At 40.4% G+C, this 27,754-nt stretch overlaps 3 protein-coding genes across 4 annotated transcripts in view; 1 reads left to right on the forward strand and 2 right to left on the reverse strand.

Annotated features, from left to right (window-relative positions):
- Nucleotides 1-103: 103 nt before the first annotated feature.
- On the forward strand, nucleotides 104-6,108 carry fam167ab (family with sequence similarity 167 member Ab). Its single transcript, XM_079643735.1, has 3 exons — nucleotides 104-249; nucleotides 3,399-3,951; nucleotides 5,083-6,108. Exons 2-3 carry the CDS (start codon nucleotides 3,604-3,606, stop codon nucleotides 5,344-5,346), a joined length of 612 nt encoding a protein of 203 aa, XP_079499861.1. The 5' UTR covers nucleotides 104-249; nucleotides 3,399-3,603; the 3' UTR covers nucleotides 5,347-6,108.
- Nucleotides 6,109-10,336: 4,228 nt separating this feature from the next.
- On the reverse strand, nucleotides 10,337-19,175 carry ccm2 (CCM2 scaffold protein). Of its 2 annotated transcripts, none has more exons than XM_079644099.1 (10): nucleotides 18,776-19,175; nucleotides 15,317-15,493; nucleotides 15,120-15,203; nucleotides 14,723-14,906; nucleotides 13,142-13,278; nucleotides 12,605-12,740; nucleotides 12,429-12,486; nucleotides 12,207-12,342; nucleotides 11,972-12,110; nucleotides 10,337-11,566 (listed from the first exon to the last, which is right to left on the reverse strand). In XM_079644099.1, the coding sequence occupies exons 1-10, from the start codon at nucleotides 18,803-18,805 to the stop codon at nucleotides 11,271-11,273; spliced, it is 1,377 nt and encodes a 458-aa protein (XP_079500225.1). In that variant the 5' UTR covers nucleotides 18,806-19,175; the 3' UTR covers nucleotides 10,337-11,270. The 2 variants fall into 2 exon arrangements, with proteins under 2 accessions (XP_079500225.1, XP_079500226.1); XM_079644100.1 differs by lacking the exon at nucleotides 18,776-19,175 and adding an exon at nucleotides 16,208-16,366.
- Nucleotides 19,176-21,476: 2,301 nt separating this feature from the next.
- The window catches only part of xkr6b (XK, Kell blood group complex subunit-related family, member 6b), a 45,361-nt gene continuing 39,083 nt past the window's right edge, over nucleotides 21,477-27,754 (reverse strand). The window contains exon 3 of the mRNA XM_079644713.1: nucleotides 21,477-27,336. Coding sequence (XP_079500839.1) covers nucleotides 26,366-27,336 — 971 coding nt within the window. The 3' untranslated portion in view covers nucleotides 21,477-26,365. The remainder of the gene's footprint in view (nucleotides 27,337-27,754) is intronic.

Consider the following 27,754-nt stretch of genomic DNA (forward strand, 5'->3'; position numbering starts at 1 on the left):
AGTTGTGGCGCACTTCCAGTAATATCCGTGCGGCGGGAAGTCTGATTGGGATTCCTGGGACGTCTCCAAGCAACCAGAACCTGACGCAACCTCCCGCCCCTCCTCCGGTAGCTCTCTGCTCAAAAACAAGTGAACCGTGGAGCTGCTCGTGGATGATATGAGCGAGAGAGCTGGCCCGCGACGTGACGATCTCCACTGATGTCGCTGCTTGAACTACAAGTTTGTCTTCTGCGGGGAGATTCACAAAAGGTAACGAACCACACGCAGTTTGAATTATATTAGCCTGTTCCACATGATGCCGGTGGTGACTCTGCAGCACGGTGTCAGAAAAGATAGAGCAGGTTAAAAATTAAATAAATGTTGATGTGAGCTCGCAGTGCCACCTCGTTTACTCGTTCAAATGTAGCCTTAACATGTTGCAATGTGAAATTATGCTAGGCTATATCCTGAAGAAACAAACTAGAACTAGTTACATGGGGTTTTATTTATACATTTGGCTACATGAGCAATGTTGTGATATTTGTTAACCACAACGTTATTTGTCGTCAATGCTTAGTCTAAAAGTATTGTCAAGTTCATATTTAAAATTAGAAATCTAAAGACAGTAATATAGCATTAAGTTGTATTGTTGCATGTGTCAAGTTTAACCCATGAACAAGTGGAAAACGTTATTTGTAATCTTGATTATCATTTACCAATAATCTTAACCTTGTGTCTGTCTATGCAGACATAACATTTTAGGTTATGTTGTGCATTATTGCCTGTTTATCTTTGGGTTATGGTTTGACTAAAGACCAAAGGACTCATGTTTGATGGTCACCTTGACATTAACCTAGATACAGTAACACAGTACTTTAGTTTTAGACTCTAAAATGTACTTTATTCAAACTCATAAACAACCATAAAAAAAACACCTGTTGATACTATCAAGTATGGGCTTTCTGCTCCATTTGTGTGTAGGCTGTAAATGTTGCACATTATGAACCACAGTCTTTATGAGTTTATGTTGTGGTAACGAACAAATCCAATATGCCAGTTATTGGGTGTTTGACTTATAAATAGCTTTAGTTTTTCGGCTTCTCATCTCTTTTATTCCCAGTGCTATCCTGCTGATGATGTGGATGATTCTCATATTCCCATGTTCAGAACTGTATATCAGCACATAACCTTCCCTCCAGTTCTAATGTAGCACCTTTAAATGGAAATGACTCACAGGGGATAAAGCCTGGTCGGTTACTCTGCATTCATGTTTGTTATGTAGACATGCCTGCGTGTGCTAGATGGGAGAGCCAGACTTCTTAAGGTCTTTAGCCAGACCTTAAGGTTTGGCATCTCATAACAGCATCAAACACATTTTATTGGTGTGGTAACGCTGTACTGGATGTAGACGAGCCATCAAATTCTGCTGACTTGAAACCAGAGGATTATACGCGCAATACTTGATGCCAGTTGAGATATTTGGATATAGCGATAAATGGTCCTTTTTCCCCACAAAGATTTGTCTGAGTTTGTATTTGCCTCAGACTGCATTTGATATTCATATTCAGGATGTAAATACTGGCTTCCTTAAGAAAAAGCTTCCCTGCTGGTCTATTGAAAAGTTGCTGGCTTCACCAAGAGTCTCACAAGAAATCCACAATAAGGGTGGTTATGATTCACAACCATGTAAGTCTTTATAGTTTTCATCAAAGCTCATTATATGCACACACACACACACACACACACACACACACACACACACACACACACACACACACACACACACACACACACACACACACACACACACACACACACACACTTCCCCTATCTTTCTAAACACCCTGGCTCTACAGTTCCTATTCACAGTTTAAATCAATATCTCGCTGTACATATAGGGTCTTTACAAACTCTTTAAAAATGCATGTGGCATGGATTTTCCTCCGCTTTCACCGGCCTCCTGTAACAATGTGGTCTCCAGAGGCACACTGGTTCCTTTAGAAAAGAATGAGAGGATCCATTCCAGGGCATTCAAACAGTAAGTCAGCTACTCTGCACAGTCAGAGGTCTATTTACCTTGCGGAGCAGCTAAGCCTATCATTAGCTACAAGGGCAATGACTTCACTTCTGGTCTGCTGTGCCCATTATGGAATAATTTGATTTGGATCCCATATGTCTTTGTGTAAATGCAACTGCGTATGGATGTATAGCAATAAACAAGAGCAGGCTCCTTAAGAATATGTGAGATAACTTTTTAGCAATGTATGGCTTTATGGTAGGAAAGCTAGCGTGTAGGTTGATCCACCACTTTGGTCCAGACTCAAATAAGTCAGCACATATTTGATGGATTGCCCTGATATTTGGGATAGACTCTTGTGGTTTTGTGAAGGGAGAGTCCGATTAACTTTCTATTTTTGTGACCAAATTTAAAGTTGTTTATCGCTTTTCCCCCTGCCGCATCCATTATGGAGAAGAAGACATTTCATATGTAAATCAAGTTACTAGTAAAATAGTGTGTTGACATTGCACAACACATCTACATGTATTCACTAAGTTAATCATAAATGCACCCTACATGTACATACATGTATATATTCACATAATGACATGTAATTAAATGCAAAAAGAAATGGTAAAAAATAACACAGTAAAACATTGATTACCCAGGGGATCCCAAGATAAGCACATCCGTATGCTATGCCTTAGCGAAAACCTTTAATATAATTCATAATTATTTTTCCAAACATCATTAAAACCTCCTATCACCATAGTTATAACTTAACCCAGGATTAGAATGAATGCACTTTGTTGAATTGTGTGTTTTTGTAATGTGTATATATATATATTAGAAAGGGGTCTATAACTAATAAGTAATTAATACATACTTTTCTTGGCTCTTAATTTATGATTATTCTATGATTTTGTAAGATTATGTAGTAATTGACATACGTTTTTAGCTATAAATACAAGGCTTGCTGTATAAAAGCTAGCCTATCCCCCATTGTGCCCCACTGCCAGTCCTCTGTCCCAGGTTCCACTGTTTAGGTCAATAAGCCCTGACGACATGAAATGGAAAATGTGCAGATTAATTTACATTGGCTGTGACGTTGCTATGGAAACAATGTGTTCCTGTTAAATGAAAACCTGTAGGTGTGTTTCCTCTGTGCGCTGATCCGTTCTTATCTGATACGAGAGAAGCCAATTGCTCAGTCACTTTACAAAATGAAGGCAAACACGGAAAAGGCACAAACTTTCCCTATCCTCATCATCAGGACATGTTCTGTCCACTCAAAACTGAGCCTGCCAAGCTTCAGCCGAGGTTAGTCTTGCTTGTCAGACGATGACACACTAGTCTTCGTTATTTGGATGTAATTGCGAGTCAGCAAAAGTTTCACAAGTTGTATTTCTCTCCTCTGCAGATCTAAGTCTTCCTCCGAAACACCAATGGAGATGTCAAGGAGCTTTTAAATATCAACTTTCCTGACAGAGACAGTGGACACAGCAAAGGAAAAACATACGACTATGATTATTTGTAAAAACGAATGAAGCCACCAATGAAGAGCAGATATTCATTTTTATTTTGAAACATTTTGTACAGAGCTTTTTACTTTGAAAAGATTAATCATGGACAGCACCTCAGCTCCTCAGATTGTTGTGGACAAGGCAGAATGTGAGGAAGACTTGGCTCTGCCTGCAGACGACCATCTCATGGACCTGAAAGCCCTGACAGAGAAGCTGAGACTGGAGACGAGGAGACCGTCGTACCTCGACTGGAAAGCCCAGCTCGAGATGGAAAGCTTCAGAGAGTTTAGATCGGAAAAAAGCCCGTTCACAGAGGAGCCTGAGGGGGAAGCAGCCCCCCCCAAAGAGACCGCAGTGAGGTCTGCTGTGATTCAGTGCAAGATGCCTTCCGGTGCACTGAAGGGGTTCGAGAACATCGATGAAGCTCTCAGCTGGCTGAGGAGAGAACTGGTGACACGATGCTTACATTATTTTCAATGTAGAATTATATCATCTTTTTTTGTAAACCGGGAAAAGATGACATAATGTTATCCAATTTGTAAGACTATGAGGTCTCATATCACAATATTGATATACAATTGGTTTATTGTCCAGCCCTAGATATTGTAGGTCCTATTTAAAAGTTATTTAGACACTTGAGAATTGCATGTGAACAGATGAAAATACACACTTTGACTCACATTTCTAATTTGAAGAGCCTTACAATTTTGCATTAAAAGGCCAACATAGGAAAGAACTCGGCTAATTAAAATGTAACATCGTGCACCATGTCCAATTAGTGGCCTGCAGAATCTCATTTGCGCCGGCGAGTGAGATGGATGCAGCAGCAGCAGACATTTGTCTCACACTGTTTCTGCCGCTGTCATCTCTTTCCCTCTGCTCAATCACTCAATGCATTCACCCCACGGTTGGTGAGCTTGGCTGCAGCACGCAAAGAGGCACAGAGGGAGAAACTCTCACAGTATGTGGCCGCAAACGTTTTGCACAAACACAGAGGCCGGGAGAGGTGGTTACCATCTCTGCACGGGCGTTTGCACACAGAGGACACGAGAGCAATAAAATGGAGAGAGATTACGATGAGGAACTTCTTTGTTGATGTCCCACTGTGAGTTTTCTTTTTGGATTTTGTTACACAATAAGGACTCACAGCAAGGGACCTGCAGTCAATCAAAATCATGCATCAAGTAAATAAGTTCCAACTATATCAACAAATGAATTGTCTTTAAAAAAGGAGTTTGGGGGCAATTTTAGGAAGTTCGCTTTCTTTCTTATTTTATGTCTGTAGGGTAAATATTCAGTTACAACCAGGAAACAATTAGCCTAGCTTACCATAAAGAGTGGGACAGCTCGTCAAATATGGCCTGGCTCTGTCTGAAGGTTACACATCTACCAACAAACCTCTCAAACGTACAAATAAACACAACACAATTCTACATCTTAATGGTAAGGTTGTAAGCTGTCCAAAAACCTACTCAGCTAAAACAATAGCGCCATTTTTTCGACTTTTCACTTAAGTTATGACCATTTGATTTAGTGATCAGGTTGTTTGAGCACCACTGTTGTCCCGCCTCTCTCCATCAGACAGACATGCGGATGCAGGACCAGCAGCTGGCGAGGCAGCTCATGCGGCTCCGCAGCGACATCCACCAGCTGAAGATCGAGCAGACGTGCCACCAGCACCGCCGGATGCTCAATGACGCCACCTTCGGCATGGAGGAGCGGGACGAGCTGTCCGACCTGCTGTGTGAGTGTCCCGTCACCCCGGGGCTCGGCCTCTCCGCCCCGCTGAGGCTCATCGGCGTCACCAAGATGAACATTAACTCTCGACGGTTCTCGCTTTGCTAGTGACTGGGTTACAGTTTGAGGCAAAGAATCCTGAAAACCAGAAAACAGCCGGTCTAATCTTCTCTTGTCATGACAGCCCTGGTTGTTTGTTAGATTGTGGAGCAATCTTTTTTTGACCACAATGTTGTGAGGGATGTAAACACCGTTTTAAAGACCCTATAATCAAAGAGAGAGATTTAGGTAATTTGGAAAGAAGAATTCTAGTGTTGAAGTAAATATATCATTTGTTTGCCACTTAACTATAATACATGGCAGCTATAAACAGAAACTTTTATTTCTTAAAACTACAGCAGATTTTAGAATTTTAGACATTGAAACAGAAAACTTGCCCTTTTTTAAACTACAGTAAAGCAATCTCAATCTTATTCCTGAGCTTTTCAAGCCTCATCAGCTAAACTGCAAGCAGCTACTCTACAGTATATGTTTCCTTATATTTGTGTTGTTTGCCAGATTTATCAAGCACAGATTTCAATATATTCTTACTGTATTCAGACCTCTAGGATGTTACAGCGACAGCTTCTTTCCCTTAATATAAATGTTACATTTAAAAATATGTTTTAACATGGATACCATTTGTACACTATGCTGTACTTTATGCACAATTGAGTAAGCGAGTAGTTAAGTAGTTTAGAAAGCATTTGTAGAACATGATGAAAATTATTCTTTATGATGACTGTCATTTTGCACTAGTTGTTGAAATCGCAGTGGTTTCCAGCAAATTGCTGCATTTTGTTATAAATAAAGAAGTTTAGCTCTTGGGTTGAGCTTTGCTCTTTTTTTACTCTAATTGTTCAGTTCCAGCCTGGAAGTTAACATTTGAGATGGTGTTCTTTGTCTGAAAAATATGGTTTTGTTTTATTGAATTATAGCTCATGGCATGATTATGTGGGTCCTTCTATAATGGGACATATAATTGGAGGTAACCTATTTTCTATGTTCAGACTCACAATGCACAGACCGCACAACAAGCAAAGGAGTTTAGACTTTGAGATGCCCCTCCTTGTGTCCCAGAATACTATAATATAGCTTGGGCAAAATTACAGCTTTAATCTCTCACTCCACTAGTTGCTTTTCAACCAACACAATACCTAGCCTCAGTTTGCAGTTCCCCTGAACAATGAGCCACCTGGCTAGAAAACACCAAGTGTGCCTACTTGATCTTGTGTTACTGAGCCTATAATAGACGGAAACATACCTTAAAACTGGTTTGGTTAAATATGATATACCTAAGCCAGGAAGAAGCATGATTTATTTAAAATAAAGAAGTTTAGATACACTTTACCAACAATTATTTTTGAGTTGGGATGCAGTATACATCATTGTTGGTTTTTAAACAATGAAAGCTTCTCTTTTTGGAGATGCTCTGGGCTTTTAACAACATCTGTATTAGTTTAGTTTAGCTTCAAATTATGAATAAATCTCTTAAAACTATACATTTATCTTCTTATTAAAGAAAACAGTTGAATGTGCTGTCACTTTAAGTTTTAGAGAAACTGGTAGATAACTCTTTAATAAGTAACCTAGCCAGGCAAACTACTCCCCTCTGTTTCCATTATGCTAAGCTAGGCTAACTGACTCATTAAGCTTCATAATTGACCGTCTTAAAGGAGAGTGGTGTCTGTGTACTCGTCAAACTAACATCCAGAAAAGGAATACATTCCCGAAATATTTAATTTGTCGGTAAAACTTTGGTGAAGGACATACATTGGGTTTCCACCTTTCTTCAAATAATCCCCTCAGTTTTTGTTTTTTTTGTCATAATACTTTTGTTCCGCATACAGCTGTCGTCTGTGCACGCTGCACTGGTGTAAACAGTTGGCTCCAGCAGGTTTTGGCATCTGGTTTTGAGTATGTGTGAAGACCATGTGAAGACATGAGCACGGGGTGACGCTTTTTAGCATGTGAGCTGTCGGTGTAACCCTTGCTGATCCCTGCGACCCTTTCCATTCTGGAGGGCCTGAAGTGGCCTGTCATGAAGGCAGTGTTAAATAGCGGCGGCCCCACTTATTAGTAAAATAATAATAAGTGGCGACCCTTTTTGACTTTTGATTGTTTGTTATGTGGATTTGTAGTATGTGTGTTACTGTATGTTCAATAAAGGTGTATTTTGCTAAATATTGAGACATTGCCACTGGCTAGGCTACTAGAACTCAAGAGCCTTACTGTTGCTGACAGACACAACATATTGGCGGGGCGCACTTCGCACGCGCACACACACTACAAAATTCCAGGTGCTCCGCGCTCACATTTTGCTGGGCCCGCGTGCCTTAGCACCGATGCTATGACTCCATCCTAGGTTTTTTTTTTCATGCATGAGCTCCAGCTTTACGTTGGTTTACCGCTGCTGAATGCCAAACTCCTTTTGACTGAAAGGCTACCAAAAAGGGCCTTTAGTAGACTTTTTGCTGGTAATCAAGATTTCTATCTTTCTCTTGTTCTATAAAGCTTATTAAATGACCTAAATACTGCGACAATTTCTCAATCCAAGAAACACCAAGAAAATCGTTGTGCTTGTATAGATTCAAGGTCTGACAGATGCTCCTGGACTTTGCCATTTTATTAATGTCATGCCTAAATCTTCTAATTTCCATGACAAAATGAATGGACTAGCATACAATCTGGCACTATCGCCTGGCTGAAGCATGAAGATACTGTGTAGAAACCACAGTCCTGATGCAAAAAATAGACAGCTAATTCAGGGAGATTTTGACAGTATGATTTGCATTTAATTTAAGGGTAATTACGTTATAGCTTCCAGTTAGATTTATATGTATTTTAAAGCAGCGAGTAGTCTTGCTTTCTTAACCATTTGTCAGAGTTGTTTTCTGGGAATGTAGCTGTGATACTCTTCCAGGAATTTAGCAGATGTGACACCACAGAGAGGCACTTCTCACCCTGACTGAGCAGCAGACACAACAAGCATCAATGACTGACAGGAGGCTCACAGGGGGTCCGCAGGGGGAGACTGGCGATAATCCCAGTCTCAGACAGCATCCACATGCCGAGTCTTTGTGTTGGAGTGAATCGATAAATCTCAGCAAATATTAACTGTAAGAATGAGAACATACAAGAAACCACAGCCCAGAGAAGTGACCAAGAATAGTCAAGGAAGTATTTTTTTAAACTGATGGATTATTCCCTATTTTGGATTATAACTAAATGTGTGGTAACACAATGTTCCTACTTCCTCATTTTTGACACTTTGCAAATACATTTGACCAATTTATCAATGATTTACTGGAAGATGCCCAACCAGAAATGTTACTGTTAACTTTTGATGTTGTAGAAATAAGAGCTGAGTCACTGTTTTTGTTGGAGAACAGAGCACGTTGCTGAGGCCTGAACTCGACCACACCATTAACCCCCTGGAGTGTTAAGAAAGACACGGATTCTGACTGTGTTTGTTGTTGGAAAATTGATTTATAAGGTCAGAGGAACACTTATTAAAAGTGTCCTGGAGCTAAAAATAGAGATTAAACCATAGCTTTCTATGTGGGATATTAATTTGGGGAAAAGCCCCTTGCTTGCAGATTCCTTTTAATTTTGGATTAGACTAGGCCTTTTATTGAGGATCAAAGGTTGAGTTTTTTAAATATATATTTAAAGCTTTTTGAATTTGTTTAATCAGAATTTTGGGACAGATTTGTTCCAACATTGTGGCCAACTTTGTCTGCCATTTCGGGCTTCGTATATCCGATGTTTCTGTTGATGCTGGAACAGATGCCTAAAATATGTTAAATTGACCTGAAAACAAAAACTGTGCAGGATATGTTAAAAGGTTATATAGAACTAAGGGGAACTGCAGCCAGGTGATAAATATGGGATTTTGCCAGTAAATAAAGTAATTCAACCATTGTTAACACATTTTTACTTCTAATTATAGCTGGTATGCTAGCTAGGCTTTAGTCTTAAGGTAAACCACAACATAAATTAACCCTTATTTTAATATCTAGATTTTTTTCTATTTAAACTCTGAAACATTTGGAGATGCAAATCCACTGTATTTACAGATTTTACACAACGTTAATCCCATAAGCATTATAATTTAAATCTCATGTTTGCATTTGTGACTACAATGATCTTCTCATTAAAACGAGCCAACACCCATCTTATTCTTCTTCATGAGGAATACTCACACGAAGTGACAGGGGCTCCAGCAGTTGTGGTAAATACTCTTGTTATAAAGCAGCATGGGATCTGTTTAATGACTTAATCAAACAAACAGATCTATTTAATAATTACCTACTTCAAATGAGGCACCATGGTTCATTCTGCTGTTTAGAAACTGGATTAATTTACAGTCGGCCAATTAGCAGTCTGCCAAGCTGTGAGAACATAGCTCGATTACACAGAGGCTGTGTCAAAAACAATAATTACTCTACTTATGTACCAAAACAGTGCTGAGACTTTCTCAGAAACTAGCTGAGAATAGTTTGCTTGTGTGATGAGAGGATTTGCTCGGTTAGATCATCCTTTTGTTTGAGGCAGACAGTGTCGAGAGCCAAAGCTATTTGAACCCAGGTGTAGTGTTGCAGTCTGCACATGCACTCCTATACCCTCTGCTCTATCCGGACCACAAATACGAGAACTCATTCCAGTTTTTATACTTTTAAAATCATATAAAAAGTAGATCTGTAAAGGAAATGTTTTAAAATCCCAGAGTGGCTTCACAGGCTGGAATGAGCTCCATTTTTCTTGCCAATTTTCCAAGACTCACAAAAATATCCCCCAACTTTGTAGGGCATGTCTGGCATGATTGCTTTGATGAAACTCAGACTGATGTTTCACAGCAGTTTACGTGCATCCAAGCACATGATCAGTCAGAGAGGATCATAATCAGATTAAACCTTCACGTCTTGGGTCAGATTTGGTGTATGAAAGTCAAACACAACACAGCACAGCCTCATTTCAAACTGCTTATAATGCAGCAGCTTAGAATAATAAAAAAGGCTCATTAATGCTTAGCGCTTTTGAAAGAAAAACAGACATATCAGTGTAAATAGCTGTTATTTAATAACCATGATTTGCTCAACAACTGTAGTTACAGTTCATAATTCCCTGTCTGTGTGGCAGACAGTCGGCAGCAGTACTGCAGTGTAAAGGCACAATGACAGATACATGTAATATCAGGAGACATAACAAAGATGACCTGCAGGAGAAATCATACATTTACATCAGCCATAAGTGGCTTTGTCAAATACATTCCACTCAATCGCTTGGATTGACTGAGAATGTTTTGTTTGTACAGCATTTCCTTGGTCAGTTTGAATAAAGCAACACAAATATATATAAGAGTAAACACTGATAAAAAAATGATAGTGTACTGTTAAGTGATACACAAATCTTATGAGAAAAAATTATATATATCAAAATGTTCCACTCTCACAGCGACACACAAATGTGAAATAAATGAGTTCTCCTGGTGGATGAAGCTGACTGACCTAATGGTAATACAACAGCACATCGATACAGCCTCAGTCTCTACCTTCTAAAACATGCACACAGTCCTCTGGTGGATCCTCCAGAGGCTGAAGTACTATTATACTAATATTCTCAATCACTGGAGATTTTCACTACAATGCCGACAGCCGTGGCAGATACTGCCAATAAAAAGAGTACAAAATCAAGTGACTTTAAAAATAAATCAGAGGCTCTGAAATCCTCTGAAATGCAAGAATAGCCCACTGCCTGCCGAATGTCTGCAGCATAAGTGCATTCGTTGACTTCATGTTTGTTTTCTTCGTGGTGATAGGTTGAGGTTTTCCTTGAGTGCGTGGGGATTATGGAACGTCCTCTTGATAATTAGAGGAAAATACAATAAACAAAAAGAAACTCTTAGGTCAGTGCTTCGGACCCCCTTCATCTGATCCGTTCAGCTCATGCCTACTTGTTCACCTCCTCAGTGTCCCCCTGTGTTCTCTGGTTCAGGGGGCCACGCCCTCCTGGTCCATGCTGCAGCCGAGGGCCTCGATGTCGTTGCTGATGTCCGTGATCATGCGGTCCCACTCGTCCCCCTCCGAGGCCTCCTGGCCTTCGTCCGAGGCCACGCTCCCTCCTGCCGCGCCGTTCCCGTTGGTGGTGGAGTCGGAGGCGGAGCTTGCTGTGCGGCGGTAGCGTCCGAAGCTGTCCGTGATGATGCCTCGGCCGTCCTTCACACCGATGGTCTCCAGGAAATTCTCAAAGTGCTGGCTGTCCTTCTCTGGTATGAAGGGGCGCAGGCCTGCAGCGAGAGATTACAAGGCATACGGTTACTGTTTAATAATATTAAAAAGGTAAGTGATTTTGTAAAAAGGATCTGTAGCAAACAAGGATTTCTATAAAGCCTGTAGAATAGGAATGTCTCTGCAGAAGATATGGCATCTTGTGATTCCACTTAATTGTGCAGCCCTACTTTAAAACATTTCTGTTGCATTTATTCTGATATAAAACACAGATGTTTTCTTTTTAAATATTGACTAAAGAATTGGTGCTACTGGGAGTTTTATCCACATGCTTTTTACAACATCTCACGATTTCATGTGGGGAGATGAAATGGTGCCGGTTTGACCACAGCCACACAATAGTCTTGTGGCATGATGCCCATCATCCTTGTCTCTTAACTAATGGGAGTACAGTGTGGTCGTACCAAGTAAAAGGAACTTCCTGCTGTCCCCGTAGAGTTGCCGCAGGTTAATGCAGAACTCGTGAATGGAGGCACCGTTACGGTATTCATGGAGCAGCGTGGCAAACTGCTGGATCTCCTGTGATGATAGTTTTGTCCGCAGCTAAACAGAAAATAAAAGAGATTAAAATGGAGACTTATTTTAATCACAGTCTGGGGAAAATGTTCTCATGTACAGAAAGGTGTGAAGTTGTCATACTGTGGTCATGTAGTCCTGCAGCAGCTCTGCAGCGGTGGTGCTGAGCTCTCCTTCACTCGCCGTCTTCGTTTGAGGGGAAGCAGGGGTGGACGCTGATGGGGAGCTTCCTTCTGCCTCCATAGATGCCTGGAAAGGACTGAGAGATAAAAACAAACGTGTCAAATTCTTTCTGTGTCCAACTGAATACCTATGATCAAAGTAGGACTCTTACTGTGCTCTTACAATGTGCCTGCTTCCCCTTCAAAGGACTCTTTAACATCCACTTTGCTTGAAGAATCCTCTGCAAAATAAAAAACAAGTGAATAATTAAAAGGATTATTTCTGAATCAACAACACATAAACTTGTTAAAGGACAATAACTAGTCCCATTCAGTTTGTTTTTCCTGTTTTCCCCTTACCGCTGTATAGAGAGAGGTGTCTGGTAGGTGTAGTTGCTCCATCAAAAATGGCTCTGTCCAGGAAGTCGATGGTTGACTCCGTGTAAACAATCTGAAAGACTTGGCTGAGCAAGAGACACAGCTCCTCCGCTGCTGCCTGGAAGACAAACACAGTATCTATAAATGCAACATTCTGCAGGAACCAACTTACCACAGTGTAAAACTATACGAGAGAGTTTTCTTGTATAGTTCAAGTTTAATTTAGCTAAGCCATTTTAAACCATTGGGGATTAGCTACAGTTCACCTTCTGCGTATGCCACTTTTAAAAGGCTCCATGAGTTTCTCTTTGAATCATTGTTATCGATAGATCTTTCTGCACTTTTACTTGGTGTATTTGTTTGTTGGGGAACCTTCTACAAATGGCCCTGTAGGTGGCTTGGAGACAAAAATCAATTCACTTTTTAAAGTAGCCTCAGTAAATTGTTGCCAGCTGTGTAATCTGAATAAACTTGAGGAATGTATTTTCATTTAGCGTAGCCACAGATGCAAAATAATACCTTATTATCAACAGCGAGCACCAGCAGACAGCAGACTTCCACGAGCACAGCCCCACTCTCTGATAAGGAGCTCAGGGTCTGAGACTTGTTAAGATCGGGACACGAGCTGGGACAAGGAGAACCCCCCGACTCCTGGGCTGGAGAGCAAAGAAAAATATGCAGTCAGTCAGAATAATAAAGTCAAATTAGAATTGTCCTTTGTTGCAAGTCCAAATATTTCTTCATTATTGGTCCACCCTTTACGTTACAAACTCATTTAAATTATTTCTAGTTACTCAAGAAAGACACGAGTTAAACACTTGTTTCAATGGGATTTAACATGATCATATCCTCATTGTTACTTGTTGACATAAAGAAGACAACAAAATAAACAACCAGATGGACCTGAGGCCAGAGGCCTGTACTACGAAGCTGGATTCTCACTTAGCCGGCTAACTTCAGGGAAAGCTCGGGCTTTCCGGTCCTACGACGCTGGTTCTCTTTTTAGCGGGCTAGATCTCCATGGTAACTTATGCTGTGCTAACCTGCCCCGGAGCAGGTTAGGTTGCAGGCTAAGAGCTCAACTCAGTGAAAGCACTGCCTGCTGACCAATCAGAGCTCAGTGTGCGGAGTTTAAAGCGATCAAGTCATATTACAGGAGAAAGGAAATGCAGAAAAGCTGCCGTTGCAGGAAAGACGGCCGGCAAAAATCACCGACTGTGTGAACGTGAACATTAATAGAATATCACCTCCCATCTTCAGAGCAATCTGACTATTATAACATTAGCGTTAAGAAAGCTTACATAAATATCTGCCACAACATAAGTAACCGGATTAGAGTAACATTAAGTACAGTCCGCGGCATATCACATCATAATGTATCATATATCTCCTTATCTGAGTCAGCTGAGCCGTATCTGGCCGTGCAACACTCACAGTGTCACATGCTGTATGCAGAAGTATTATTTTAAGCAACACATTAAGTTGACGAAACACTCGAGACAAATGTAATTAAAGTCAGATCCACTCGTGTCTTAGACGGGGCAGTGATATCATAAACCTGTTAATGTACGCATTCAAACACTTTTTCTTTTACCAGCTGTATTCACCTTGCAGGTGCAACTATGTGGCTTTTATCTTGGATAAAGTGTTTAAGTAATGGATGTTTAAAGTTTAACGTCTTCATATATTTGTCTAATATTATAGTTGACTTTTCATTCAGCAAGTATGACGCTGCGCTGTCAGTACGCTTCTCCATGTTTGTGATTGGTCGAATGCTCCAAATACCACCCCTTTCATGTGAACGCGCACCTAACTAGATAGGACACGGCTGGCTTGAGCGATCCACTTGATAACCCGCGTCGTAGGACCGTTTAGCGAGAGCGCATATGTTTTGGATTAGGCCAACCGGCTAACTCAAACATATCCAGGTTAGGTTGAACCAGCTTCGTAGTACAGGCCTCTGATGTGATGTTGGCTACAATTAAAACAAAACATGTTTAAAACAGGACTGCAGGTGACTTTTCTCTACTGTAAATTCACAACATGACTTATTTGACCACTTCATTTGAACATCTTTACAATGGAAACAATGTTGTCCACCTGTTTTGATCACCACGAGGTGCAGAGAGTCGTCCCTGATGTAGGACACAGCAGCAATATCATGGATGGGCACTCTCAGGATGATGTCTTCTCCGTCGCGCCGGACTAGCTTTATGTTGTACGCCGACAGGCTCACCACGGCGTCCTGCTCCGATGTCAGCTGGCCCACCAACTGATGGGACTTCTGAGAATCACAGAGGCGCGAGCAGAGGGTAATTATCCCTGACATGATGGAAATTATAAATGCCATATCTGACAACTTTAATATGCATTCTGTCTTTGCATGAACAGAACTAATCTATTAAAAAGGAGTTCAATCTAAGAAACAAAACCATTTATTTTGAAATGAGCAACCAACAAGTGAACGAAGAAGTGAAATCCTTTCTCAGATACTAACCCTTGCGGTGTCAATGAGCTGCAGCACTTCTGTGCGACTTGATGGGTTCAAGTATCCTGGAACTGATGATAGCTGCCCTAAGTACTGGAAAAGAAAGAACAGTCACTCACTTATTGCCATAGCATTGCTTGAGTGAATAGTGTTTCAACATGTATTTGTACGAGGTAAGGGAGTTTATATCTCTGCGAGTCACTCACTTTGACTTCCTTCTCAATGTAGTCATTAAGCAGGATGTCAGGGTCTATACGGTGGTCGGGTTGAGAGAGTGAGAAGGTGTGGAGTGCTCTGCGCTCGGTGGCCTTCTCCTGGGCCTTCTTGTCTCTCCCCTTCTCTCCTTTCAGAAAGACTCTCTTGAACGGAGACACGATACCAGGCTGGTGAATAAAGACAAAGAAAGCAGGGTGAGACGTATTAGATGATTCTCACATGCTGCTTTCCAAAATGCAGAAGGAAATGCGACTCAATATGTGTGGCTATGTAGCATTTCACACTCTCTAAATGATCAACTATTGCCATAATCTGTTTCTATGCAACAGTATGTTATAAATAAAACAGGACTATTCATATCCACTACCTAGATATAATGTACATGCGATGGGCTACGCAATTGAAGCTAAAAGTGTAACGTCTGTCAGAAAAACGTCGGTTGAGTGTGGTTCTTTAAAGCCTTGTAATTTATGCTGAGCCTGCTTCCCGTGGCGGAACGGTTGCTGAGAAGTAAGACCCAGCAGATGCAAAGCCTGCCCTGTTATCCAATACATGTTACTCAAATGTCAACAGAAGCATGTGCACGAGAAAGCTTTGCAAAACTGGAGGTGTTTGCCGTGGAACTTAACATTTCCTCGTCACAAATGAGTCACAAAAGAATGCATTTTCTTTAAGATATTTCTGAATATACCACTTCAAAAGTCTTCATTGCTTTACTTTGAAATGTAATGTCCTGTATCGACTGGTAACACTGCAGCACTGTTTAGGAGCTCAGTTAAGTGTGCTGCGAATGCGATTAAATAAAACCTTGATAGAGTTTGTCCATTGCATTATGCCTAATACAATACACCTTTCTAGATTCAAAGCATTACAAAGCCTACCTCGGTCTCCATGAACCCTCTCGCTAGAAGGGTCGCCTAACGCCAAACACACTGCCTGGCCACAGATGCTGCTACGCTCGCCGTCTGCACTAGTCACCTGTTGCCTCCCCTCACACAGTGACAGCTGCCAACTGGTGACAGACACACAGGATCAAACGTGATGAGGGGCGCGACCCGTCGCAGAGGAAAGGAAGTGTGTCAGCCTCTGGTTTCAGGCACAAGAGCAGGAAGCAGACTAGCCACAACTTCCTGTGATGACACGCACGCGTATATGAATATTGAAGCACTAACTGAACACACTTTGTTTTATTTTCACTTAATTATGGACAAAAGAACATGTATAGTGATAATCACTAACTCCAGGATTGTATTGTGATGTGATGATTGCTGCCTTTGTGCATCACTTACTCAGGAGTGTTACTGGAGGTCTATATACACACATCGATGCTAACCACACGTCACATTTGCAAGGCTGTTTACTTTACACTGCAGATTCAATAATACCACAAATGCAGACAATCTGATGAAGTTCGAGCCAAATTGTGGCAAACCATTGAACAGCACAACCTACAACTGGTGCATTATTTATAAGTACGTTGCTCGTGAAGATACGTACATTAACATTTAATAGCTTGTCCTTGGGAAATGGGAGACAAGAGCCACAGTAGTTGACCCAAGGGAATGACTTTAAAATAATGAAATGCCTTTTCTTGAATAAAGTCTGTTTAGTAAGAAACATACGAGAGGATGATTTGTGGCCAGGATTTAAAAAAAAGTTCAGGTGGACTTGAGCAATTTAAATCCCATTTGTACCCAATATGCCCGACATGCATGTTTAGTTTTCTGTGAGGCATTGTGACTGCCTTTCCAGATGTAAGAAGCAGCATGGTTGTATATGCCCATTCATTTTGATCAGTTTTTAACTACTTCTGCTGGTCTGAAAGCAAGCTAATACAATATATATGAAAGAGTAGCTAATCATATCCTTACATTTTCCAGATACCTCCGACAGTTTACAGAGTTTATATATTTAGCAAAGTGAAAGTGACACTATCAGGACATCACATGAAGGGGTCTGAGCTTTCACTTGTGTCATATTTTAATACTGCTTTTAATATATTATCAAGAATACATCTGGGCAAAATGTTGTTCATGATCTCCACCAAGTGGCATATCCAGAAACTGTATGCACTGGAGACACCAATCTAAAAGTAAAGAGCATCAACCCTTAAAGACAGTAGTAAACATGTGGCTTATCCAGTTTCATAGAGCTAAAAACAATACTTTATACTGAGATTAGAGGAATAATCCATATTTGGTCTCCCATCTTTCCAGAAAACCACAATGCTGCCAAGCAGGCGTTGAAGTAGATTTACTTCAAATCTATCTGTTTTGGGGCCACAAGTATTTAGTCACATCAACATTTTCTGAGTTGAAGTTTTAAAGACGTGCCTTAATCCAACCACAGGCAGAGTTTGGGTTTGTTAAAATTGCTGACAAAAACATTTCCTTGCCATAACAAACCCTATTAACATAAGGATATCCATTCATTTCCGTCCACATTTCCCTTCACATCAAGAGGACATTGAATTGGATGGGAAATAACATGGAAAAGATGATGGACTGACCAGCACAGTCATAGCAAAAATGTTAACGTAAGACACTTCACTGCTCACTGCATTGCTAAGGTTGTGAGAGCTTTTCAATGTAATGTCCTGCTTAGATTTGGAGGGTTCTGCCCTTCCTCCTGTGAACAACACGAAGAACAGAGGGGAAATGTCCTTTGTGTCAGATAAAAGAAATGTCAGCTATGTGTCTGAACATACCGATCTGCCTCCACATCAAACAGGATCATTAGCCAGTATGTGTCTGTAGTGTTTGTCTGTGAGAGCTGGGTAAAGGATGCTGGTTCCCCTTAGCATGACTGACACTGATAGCCGCTGCCTCTGACAGCTGTTGGGCACACAGATCCTCTTTGACCCACGCCTACACATAACGACGAGGGTTACTACTCTGAAAAACACATGGTTGTGCTTTCATTACGTTTAGGGGAATACTCCCTTTGAGCCATAGCCTCACTGTTAACACAATCCAAAACAAACGCACAATTAGCCACAGTAACACACCAGTAGCCGATGTTTTCAGGACGTTACTATAAATAGCACATCTGGACTACAAAACTAACAATGCAAAGTCGATATTCAGAGAACTGTGAACCAACAACAGATAACGAAGCTCATGTTGATTATAAAGTAAGACACTTTACACTGATCTTGTAAAACGTTGCCCTGTTTTTTAAGGTTCTATCTGTTGCACATCCTGAAGATAACTTTATGTAACATTCATTCTGTAAATTACACATTCTACGTATTCAATGAAAAGTCGGGAAAGTGTCAGTGTGTTATCGTGATATGTTGGCCCCTGCTCGCGGACATTGACTCCATATGTATTATAAACTTAGCCAGCAAACAGCTAAGCTAGTCTGGTATGAGTAGCTAGTAAGTTAGCATGCTAGCTGGCAAACTTGCAGTAAAAAGTAATGCTAGCTGTGACAATGGCCCGACTTACCTTTTTCACTTTTTTCACATCATCCTCCATTTCTATGTAAAGGTCCTCCTCTTCATATTCAGTTCAGCGTGGGGAGCAAGGTGTGAAAACACATAACTATCTACAGAATATGTTTAACCAGCACTCATCTGAAAGTAGTTAGCTTGCTAGCCTAGCTTAGGCTAGCCTAGCATTGGTAAAGTGATGTCCGAATTTGAGCTGATAGCAAAATGTCATTATGATCTGCCTTATTCCGCAAGTGTTAGATAACACATCGGTGTGACACCAGTGTGCGAATGGTGTGCTTCAGTGCCGCGAACACAACTAAAGCAGTAGACTGTTAAGAAAACAAACTCGGATAAAGCAGGCAAAACTTTTCAATCGTGCCGCCATTTTGGGCGTTGAACAGTGGTCCAGCATGCTTTGCTTTGCACAAACCAAAACAGCTGCTACTGTTAATTACAGTGAGAACACCGCCCAGGCAGTTTGACGAGGCGCTTCTTCAGTATCACTTCACAGGCATAGTTTCAGGTAATATAATATACATTGTAATTACAGAAAAGCAATGTATTGAGTGACAGAGATTCACTTCAGACCAACAAATATATTTGTTAATTATAGAGCACCTAATGCAGACAGAGTAGCCTATATATTTGGTGATTATAGAGCAGCTAATGCAAGGTTGGCTTTTGCACAGCAGTTGAATACTTTAACTTGTATTAACATTAGCTGTAGCGTTTTATAAGGTAAATGCTTTTTTTAAAACAGCTTTAGTGAGGGGGATGCTTAAAAAGCTACCTACTGAAACAAGTTTTACAAAATAAATAAATGCTGATACAAATGAAACCCAATATTTGTAAATGGTTGCAAAGTGGGATATAATAAGGCAACCCTGTCAGGAAATCTGTTTCCTGACTACTCTCTATGTCTTTCCTTCTTTCCCCCTTTAAACCATATGACTCCACTGTAGTAACACTGCTGTGCACCTTTGATAATACAGTACACACACCATAAACCATTTAACCTAACATTTGCTCTATTTATTTTGTTTTGTGTTGTCGTGTGTATTTATTCACATCACCCAATGTAAGTCTTACCTTTGCTTTGTTTCACTAATACAAATATAAAATCAGTTTCAGCCGTGTTCTTCCTACTCTTTTTACTTCTGACAAAATAAAATGATAAAAATGACTGCCATTACAAATATTGATTTGGGATGGTCCTGAAATGTCACTTTGATGGCTTTTTTAGGTCATTTGTGATTTAATCAGGTCTGAATTTGTTATTTTAAACGTCTCTTTTCAAATAAAAATAATACACCCTTCTAAATGGGCTCTAAAATGACAACTGCAATTAAAAAAATGTCACCTATATTTGAACTGTTATTCCAATGTGCCAAATATATTCCATAATAATTATTGTTGGTTTAGTGAAATAATTAGCAAAGATTATGTGATGTATTGGACTCATGTTAAAATATCTTAAACAGCTTTACTCAAACTACGCAGGTGTTTTCACTTATTGTCCCTGATTACACCTTCCTCAGATTGATCGTCATCTCTACATATTTTCCCTTTCATTATTTGTATTAATGCATCATTCTGTGTTTGGTGTTATCACAGTAATCCGCACCACAACTTCAACCTGAATAAATATATTCAAATGAAATGAAAACACCTGTGTGAGTGTGGAGGCCTTTTATCTGCTAAATATACCCATCAGAGGCTGGAATGTATCACATTAGAACACAATTAAGGTGTGTAGCTTACATCTTTGCATCTGCCTTCATATGTTGAAATGTGAATTGTGCATGTGAACCATAGACTGTATATATAAAGATGTGAACCATAGACTGTATATATAAAGATGTGAACGCAGTACTAAATTGATGCACTTTTAAATACTATATTTATTTTTTCTCTTCTGGGATGAACAGTCTGATATATGAATCAACAGTAAGGCTTAACATTACATTTTCAGCATAATATTTCTCTTTTCATCTAAAAACCAAAACATACAAAAAGAACCGTAGCACCATATGTTATTAATAATATTCATATTGTTCCCAAAAAAAAGGAAATCAGTTTTGCTTTTTTTAAAGAACAGGGTTTCCATTAAACAGTGTACTTACATGTTATATTTAACAACAACAAACAAAAACAAAGAAACCATTCATTTTATGTTCTCAGTTAAAACATTGGTTGTATGAGTACAATTTCATAAAGATGCTACAGATTGTAGCAAATTTGCTTTCTAACATTGTGCCAACATTTGGAATACCCTGGAAAAAAAAACAATGGTCTAGGAAATATCCTGATTTGTAAAATACACCAACAAGCTAACACAATCTAGAAATTGATTGAATATAAACAAAGCATTTTTTCCCAACACAATTTGATAACTATTTCAAAAATCAGCAGCAATTAATATAACAACCATAGTCGCTTAATTGGAATATCAAATCCATGTTAAAGAAAATATTACAGCCAATTCTACAATAACAACAAAAAGTAGATACACACAGATTAAGGACATATAGATGACAGGAATTTACAACACAGCAATCACGTTCTATTTTTTTAACCCAAACTCCAGTAGCATTTGTGATCCTGTTCGTCTGCCATAAAGATGCATTTATCTGCCAGTTTCATTCTCTCTCAGAGAAAAGAAATAAAAAAATCCTTGTGCAGATTGAATCATAGTAGACGGAAAACATAGATTGAATCATAGTAGACGGAAAACATACTCTATGCTTAAACCAGTATATTAAACAGCAAATGCAGAGTCACTCGTTTTTTGAGCAAGTTAGGAAATCAAAATGGCACCATTGAGAGTTGAAGTCCGCTGTAAACTATGTGGCTGTAAGGTGCTAGCGCTCAAGCATTTTGAGACTGCAAGTATGTGGGGCGCAGGCCCTCTCAGTCAACTGGAAGGCTATGCTATCAGAAAGCTAAAAAGTGGACTGCAGTCCACAGTAGTAGCACCTTTTTAAATGTATTTATTCAGCACCAGGTTATTAACATAAATCAAAACGGAATCAAAAATAAAAGAAGAAAATGCACCATTTTATCATCTGAACATACTGCTCCAGCGGTCAAAGAGATGGTCATGACACAAAGGTACAGATTAAAACCAAGTCAAACACTGACCTGCTGCTACACATTAATGCAGAAATCAGAGGGTTTGTTGTGCAGTCGAGAGCACTCACATGCTAAATGTTGAGGGTCACCTCACAATGACTTCCAAAGGCATGCTGGGAGGTGGTAGGAAAACAAGAAAAATTAGGTTATTTAAAAGTGAAATAGTAATCAGGCCTGTTAATCCTTACATTGTAAGCAACATTTATGCAACATAAATGTTTTTTTTGCGCATTTTGTCATCATTGACTCGCGTTCAAATCCAACTGCAGGCATTATTGTTTTGGCTAGAGGATGTATTTTTCACACAAGACAAACGACACAGAAACTTTACGTCTTGGCACCACAAATCATTCATCATTGCAAGACAGAAGTAGATGTAAAGGCATAGACAAAAGTACAAAACAATCATTGACCAAATCGCTCGGTACCGTGGCTGGCATCTGTTAAGAGTTTCAATCTAACAGTCCAAAACTAACACTTTAGAGCTCAGTCCAAACTGCTAATTGTAACTTGCTGAGTTAATTGGGGCTGTTGTATTTCAGCTTGCTCCAACGTAATATAGATGAGGAACCCTACGTTCAAGTACAGAAGGTGTTCAGTATTGCCTTACTTCTCCTCCCATGTCTTTGACATACCCACCACTTGGTTCTTTCACTCTGTTATTAGTTGTAATACTGTAACGAGGAAACAGTGCAACTGTGGATGTCAACTTAAATGAAATAGTAAGATTAAATGGAGTTGTCAAATGAGGTGAAAAAATTGAGAACTTGGCTTGATTTGGTTTGGAGAGACAAACAGGAAGAATATTGTTTGGTGTTGTCACCATCTTGATGAGTGGCACATGAAACAAGTAAAGAAACAAATTGGCATTGTTGTTTGCGGGCCTGGCTGCCATGGCTGGATTGAAGCACCCAAAGTAACAAGGCACAACAAGGACTGAGTAGAACAAGCTTGCTGCTCAAACACTCTTGTGCGTTGTGTCAGTTGAAAGATGTGGGCTTGTAACCTGACAGAAACAGGGGATTTCTTTGTGACCTTGTTCATATTGTAAAGTGTGGCGGCCAAATATAATATTGTATGGTAATGTTTCCAAATGCAACCCTTCTGTAGCTTAGCTTTTGAAACCTGTGTATACTTAAGGAAAACATTAAAAATACTAAATCAAAACCCACTTATTGGGCTTCTAGCTAATTTGTTTAAAAATACACAGAATGTGGCAATAATGTGATTGTTCTGTAGAAATAAGTAAAATATACTGCATGTTTAATAAAAATCTAGACTTGTACATTTAGACTCTTCACATACTTAATTAAAATCAACAATGTAATTAACTGTAATTACTTTTATTCATATGACACAGCTAAGCAAGCATAAATACTCTGCATTATACGACATTAAGCACCACAAGATGAAATGCAGCCCAATTGTACATAATCTTGGTTGTTATAATATATACTCCTCCCACACAAAGACACCCGCACAAAAATGAATTAATCACAGTGTATTTGCACCTGATTTGGACTTATGTCCATGTCTGTAAAATGTCAGCAGTGTTTGCCAGGCAGCCAACTACCACAAAAAACTGCCTATCCCCCCACCAATAATAAGAATGAGCAACCATTCCCATTAAAACAAATGTGCAAACCATAATTAAGTGGTGCAATCCCAGCCACGTATTGGTCCAGGATGCAATTTTGTAAGGAAAAAATGGAGGACATGCCTGGTGATGAGAACTGCATTGAGACACCCCTGAGTCAGCTGGTTTAGTGGTCTTGGTTGTTGGTCCTGAGGAACCCCTGTATTGGCTGTTTTGCTTAGTTTTTTTTTTTAAGTCCAACAATATTTGTTTACATTAATTGGCTTGCTATTAACATGGCTGTTAATTCACTACAACAAAGAGAACTACTGGCTGCTATGGTAAACAATGAACAACTTGGTTGTTTGCATACTCATGTATATCAAAACATACGGGTGTTGGATGTTTGCTACACCCTAGCTGACCCAACAGTTAAATATTACTCAGGGCTGAACATCGCTTTAAGCTGAAGGGTGGCAGACCCTGGATGTTGAAGCTCTTGGTTATGGCAGTGTACCTCATTGCATGTTCTCATGCCAGGATCTCCAGTTGTTCAGCCTCAACCCCGTTGTTCAGTTACCAGAAAGTGTGAGAGTGTGTCATGGGAGTGCACCAAGGCCTAGCAACGCAGGGATTGGGAAGAGGGCAGAGCAGCAACCAAGGGTGGAGCCGAACTTTCGGCGAGAGGACAGAACTGTGGAAAAGGGCTCAGGAGATACACATGACACGCATGCATACACGCCACCACGCAAACACACTTAAATCCTTAAATACACAAACTGTAGGTTGTACAGCACGTGCTAACAATAAAACACCCATCTTTCTTACACAAGCATACGAAGAGTCATACAGCATAATTCAGTCAAGACCTTTCTCAAGTTCTGTCCTCATGTTCATTTCCATCCCTGGCAAAAACCCCCTCTCACCTTTGGCCTGGACTTAACGTGGAATCTGCCTTTTACAGTACGATGTTAGCAGGCACATTTGGCCACAGCTAAGCAGAAAGCCTGTGAGCCAGGAGAAAGGAATCTCTGCTTTGCGTAGGGCTCTTGGTCATCCCTGGTTGGGTGCATTGGTACTAATGCCTCATACTAACGTCATGCCAAACAATGTAGAAAACACACATTATATATTTGGATGAATCATTGAGTAAATAGATACAATTGGAGTATGAAATGCATTCATTTTTTAAATAAATTGTTTAGTAGCCCTCTCTGGAAGTTTTAGTCAAACTCCTTTGACCTAGAAGGCATCTTTTTTTAAATATTTGATTTCATTATTGTCATGAGTAAATACAGTGGCCGTCCCAAGTGGGAGATGTTGTGTGTACTCACTTTACAGCAGGCCTATATATGTTAATGTTTAGCAAGGACTCCTTCTACTGTTTCAAGGGGACAGATACGATGGAAAGACAGTTCTGTAAGATGCGATTTGGCTTTGTTTCAACTGCACTAGCAGTGCCAAAACAGTTGACCTGTACACCCATATTAGAGTATAACCTCTTGATGGGCACACTGATGTTGAGAAGTATAACTTTTAACACTGCACTGCACAACAATTGTTGTTATGTAAAAAGTTTGTTTTCTGGCAAAATATAGATGTCAATGTATCAATGACTATAAATGAGGACACAAACACGCACTGAAGTATAATAGCATAGAAATATCTTCTCCTAGTTGTCTTTTTTTTAAAGAACTTATTACGAGTCTTTGCACCCGATAAGCATATATCATCAACCCTAACATTTGTTGATTAGAAAACAAAATAGGGAGGCTGTACTTTCTAGGATTCAGAAGGGAATGGTGGAGGATTCCTTGAAGGCTGTCTTTGCAATTCAAACAAAAATGTGTGTTAACACATTTATACCCTTCTACCCTTTACTAAACCCCTACAATCTTTAAAAAAAAGTCATTGGAATGTTTAATTATGATCTACCCACCAATTCAGAAAATGTTGTGCTCATTTCCATTACATTCTATTTTCCTTTCATTGTGTTTTTCTTTAATATTTGTGCTGTCACAATTACGGGCAACAATAACCATGTAAGGCATGCTTTTCCAGTTCGCCTCCACTGGAGGGCAGTCTGCACTGTTGAAATTATATATGTGGGTGGAACTGATTGAAGGTCGGTGTGCTTCTTTTTCCTTCCATACATGATGCGATTATGATTAAGGGTTTTGAACAAAAATAGTACGGCCTGGTTCCACTTGAGCCACGTATGGCTCACAGAGGGATAATTCACTTTGAAGTGCTTCTTCTGGACACATCTTTGATTATGTCCTTTTTGTTATTTACAGTATCGCGATAGAAATTTCAGTGCTTTTCAATTCACGGGCTAAGGAATTAGTAAACATTATCATACAGTACAATCATTTACATAAAGAATGGCAGTACATGTTGGGATGTGCAAAGACCTGCCCCCATTGAGACTCTCCTCCATCATTCCCATCAGGCTTTTGCGCCAGTCCCATGTCACAGGGACATACAATATGCCCTTCAAAAGTATTCACAGGTTGAATCACCAATACAGTATAATGTATTAAACACATTTCATAATGAAACATTCATATTTTATCTACACACGCATACAGAACCCTCCTATATCAATGTAGAGGGATTTACATGATTCTTCTGTATATATCACAGATATTGGAGGTTCATGATTTTATCTCTGTACTGTTTCTTTTCCAAAAATAAACAATGGCTGTGTGTTTCGACCGTCTCGACACACATCTCTTGCAGGAAAATAGAATGATCAGAGAGGAGAGAAGGAGATAGCAGTGTGTCAAATGGAAAGAGATCATATCTGGAGAGGAGGAAGAGCATAGTCCAAGAAAGGATAAGTATGTGCATCGTAGTGTGTAAGAGGACATGGCAGAGCTGTAGAAGATGCCTTCAGAGGGAGGATTCGTACTGCAGGAGTTCATAGAGAAGTGGACCGTCCCTATACCTGATGCCCACCGCGTTAGGGCTAATGTACTGCAGCACATTTATGGTCCTGCGCAGGCGCCGATCCACAAAGTGTGCATCCCATGCTGGGTAGCGTTTTCTGGGCATGTCTATCTTAATGAGAGGACCCTCGGGCTGGATGGGCCTGCCAGTGGCATCCACAGGCTCTGTGGACCTCACCTGGAAAACCGGTAGGCAGGTGTCCGTGGGTGTTTCATCTGACTCCTCATATTCCCCTGCCAGACCCCGTGTGGGGGTGGCCTGAGAACCACGCGGTCCAGGTGTGGGAGCCATGGGCTCGGCCTCAGGGGGTAATGGAAGGCCCCAAAGAAGCTCAGCGCAGCATGAGCTGGCCAGCACCCTCAGCCGGGGGCCCATGGGGTGTAGGACCCCGTAATAGAGAACCATACAGGCCACACCTGAGGCAAAGCAGAGGAAGACACCACAGAGGGCAAAAGTGGCATAGGCGTCAGTTGTGACTGGGTCACGATACGCATACCAAAGGAGGCTTAGGATGGCGTTCTCTAACAGCACTATTGTATAATAGGTCACCATTCTGTACCGCGTCCGGCCCTCGCGTACATTGAACCAACAGAAGACATAGACCACCCCCACCACCATGTTAAACAGTACTTCCTCCCACTTGGACATGCAGAAGTCGGTGCCACCATGGATGACCCAGAAAGCCATGGCACACCAATGAAGCACCACAAAAATGCCAAAGTATATGTGGAAAACCGAGGCAAATAGGGCAAGGGAGATCACCCGTGAGGAGATGGTAAAAAGGCGCCAGAACAGATGCACCAGGGCACCTCGGTAACTCATGCTCTTCTGGTCGTCACGTGAATCACGCAGGAGTTTGTGGTAAGAGGCTAGCACCCAGGCCAGGGACAGGAGGGAGGACATGGTTGAAAGACCTGTGAATATAGACGGAGAAAGAGTGTGAAAGAAGAGAAAGACTAAGAATGAGATACACTGACATGCTATGAGATGGTTTTCAAAGCACCAGAAATGTAAAGAAAAATCCAGTTTTTATTTCTAGTCTAAAGCACAATCCAAAGAAAAATACTTTTATCTTGACTTGGCTGGCGTTCCACTTACAGTACATTTAATTTCAGCCAAAGCAATCTATCACATTCTAGAAAGCCATATTATTACCAAGATCATCATAGGTCATTCAGTCAACAACAATTCAGTTTCCTTTGGACTTGTATAACAGTAGAGACAGCATTATGTCAGAGCAGTAACCTGCTACATGAAAAATGATAGAGGATTATCTGCAGAGCAGCAGCATGGTGCCTCTCAGCAAATGAATTGATGGCATTTCTATAGACA

This window comes from Notothenia rossii, assembly GCF_949606895.1.
Source record: "Notothenia rossii genome assembly, chromosome: 8".
NCBI lineage: Eukaryota > Metazoa > Chordata > Actinopteri > Perciformes > Nototheniidae > Notothenia > Notothenia rossii.

Coding starts and splice junctions, on each gene's coding strand:
- fam167ab (XM_079643735.1), top strand. CDS start 3,604: ATGGACAGCACCTCAGCTCCTCAGATTGTTGTGGACAAGGCAGAATGT. Junction 3,952..5,082: donor GCTGGCTGAGGAGAGAACTG/GTGACACGATGC, acceptor TCTCTCCATCAG/ACAGACATGCGGATGCAGGA.
- ccm2 (XM_079644099.1), bottom strand. CDS start 18,805: ATGGAGGATGATGTGAAAAAAGTGAAAAAG. Junction 13,279..14,722: donor CCTCGTGGTGATCAAAACAG/GTGGACAACATT, acceptor TTTGCTCTCCAG/CCCAGGAGTCGGGGGGTTCT. Junction 12,111..12,206: donor TGCAGGACTACATGACCACA/GTATGACAACTT, acceptor TTTTCTGTTTAG/CTGCGGACAAAACTATCATC.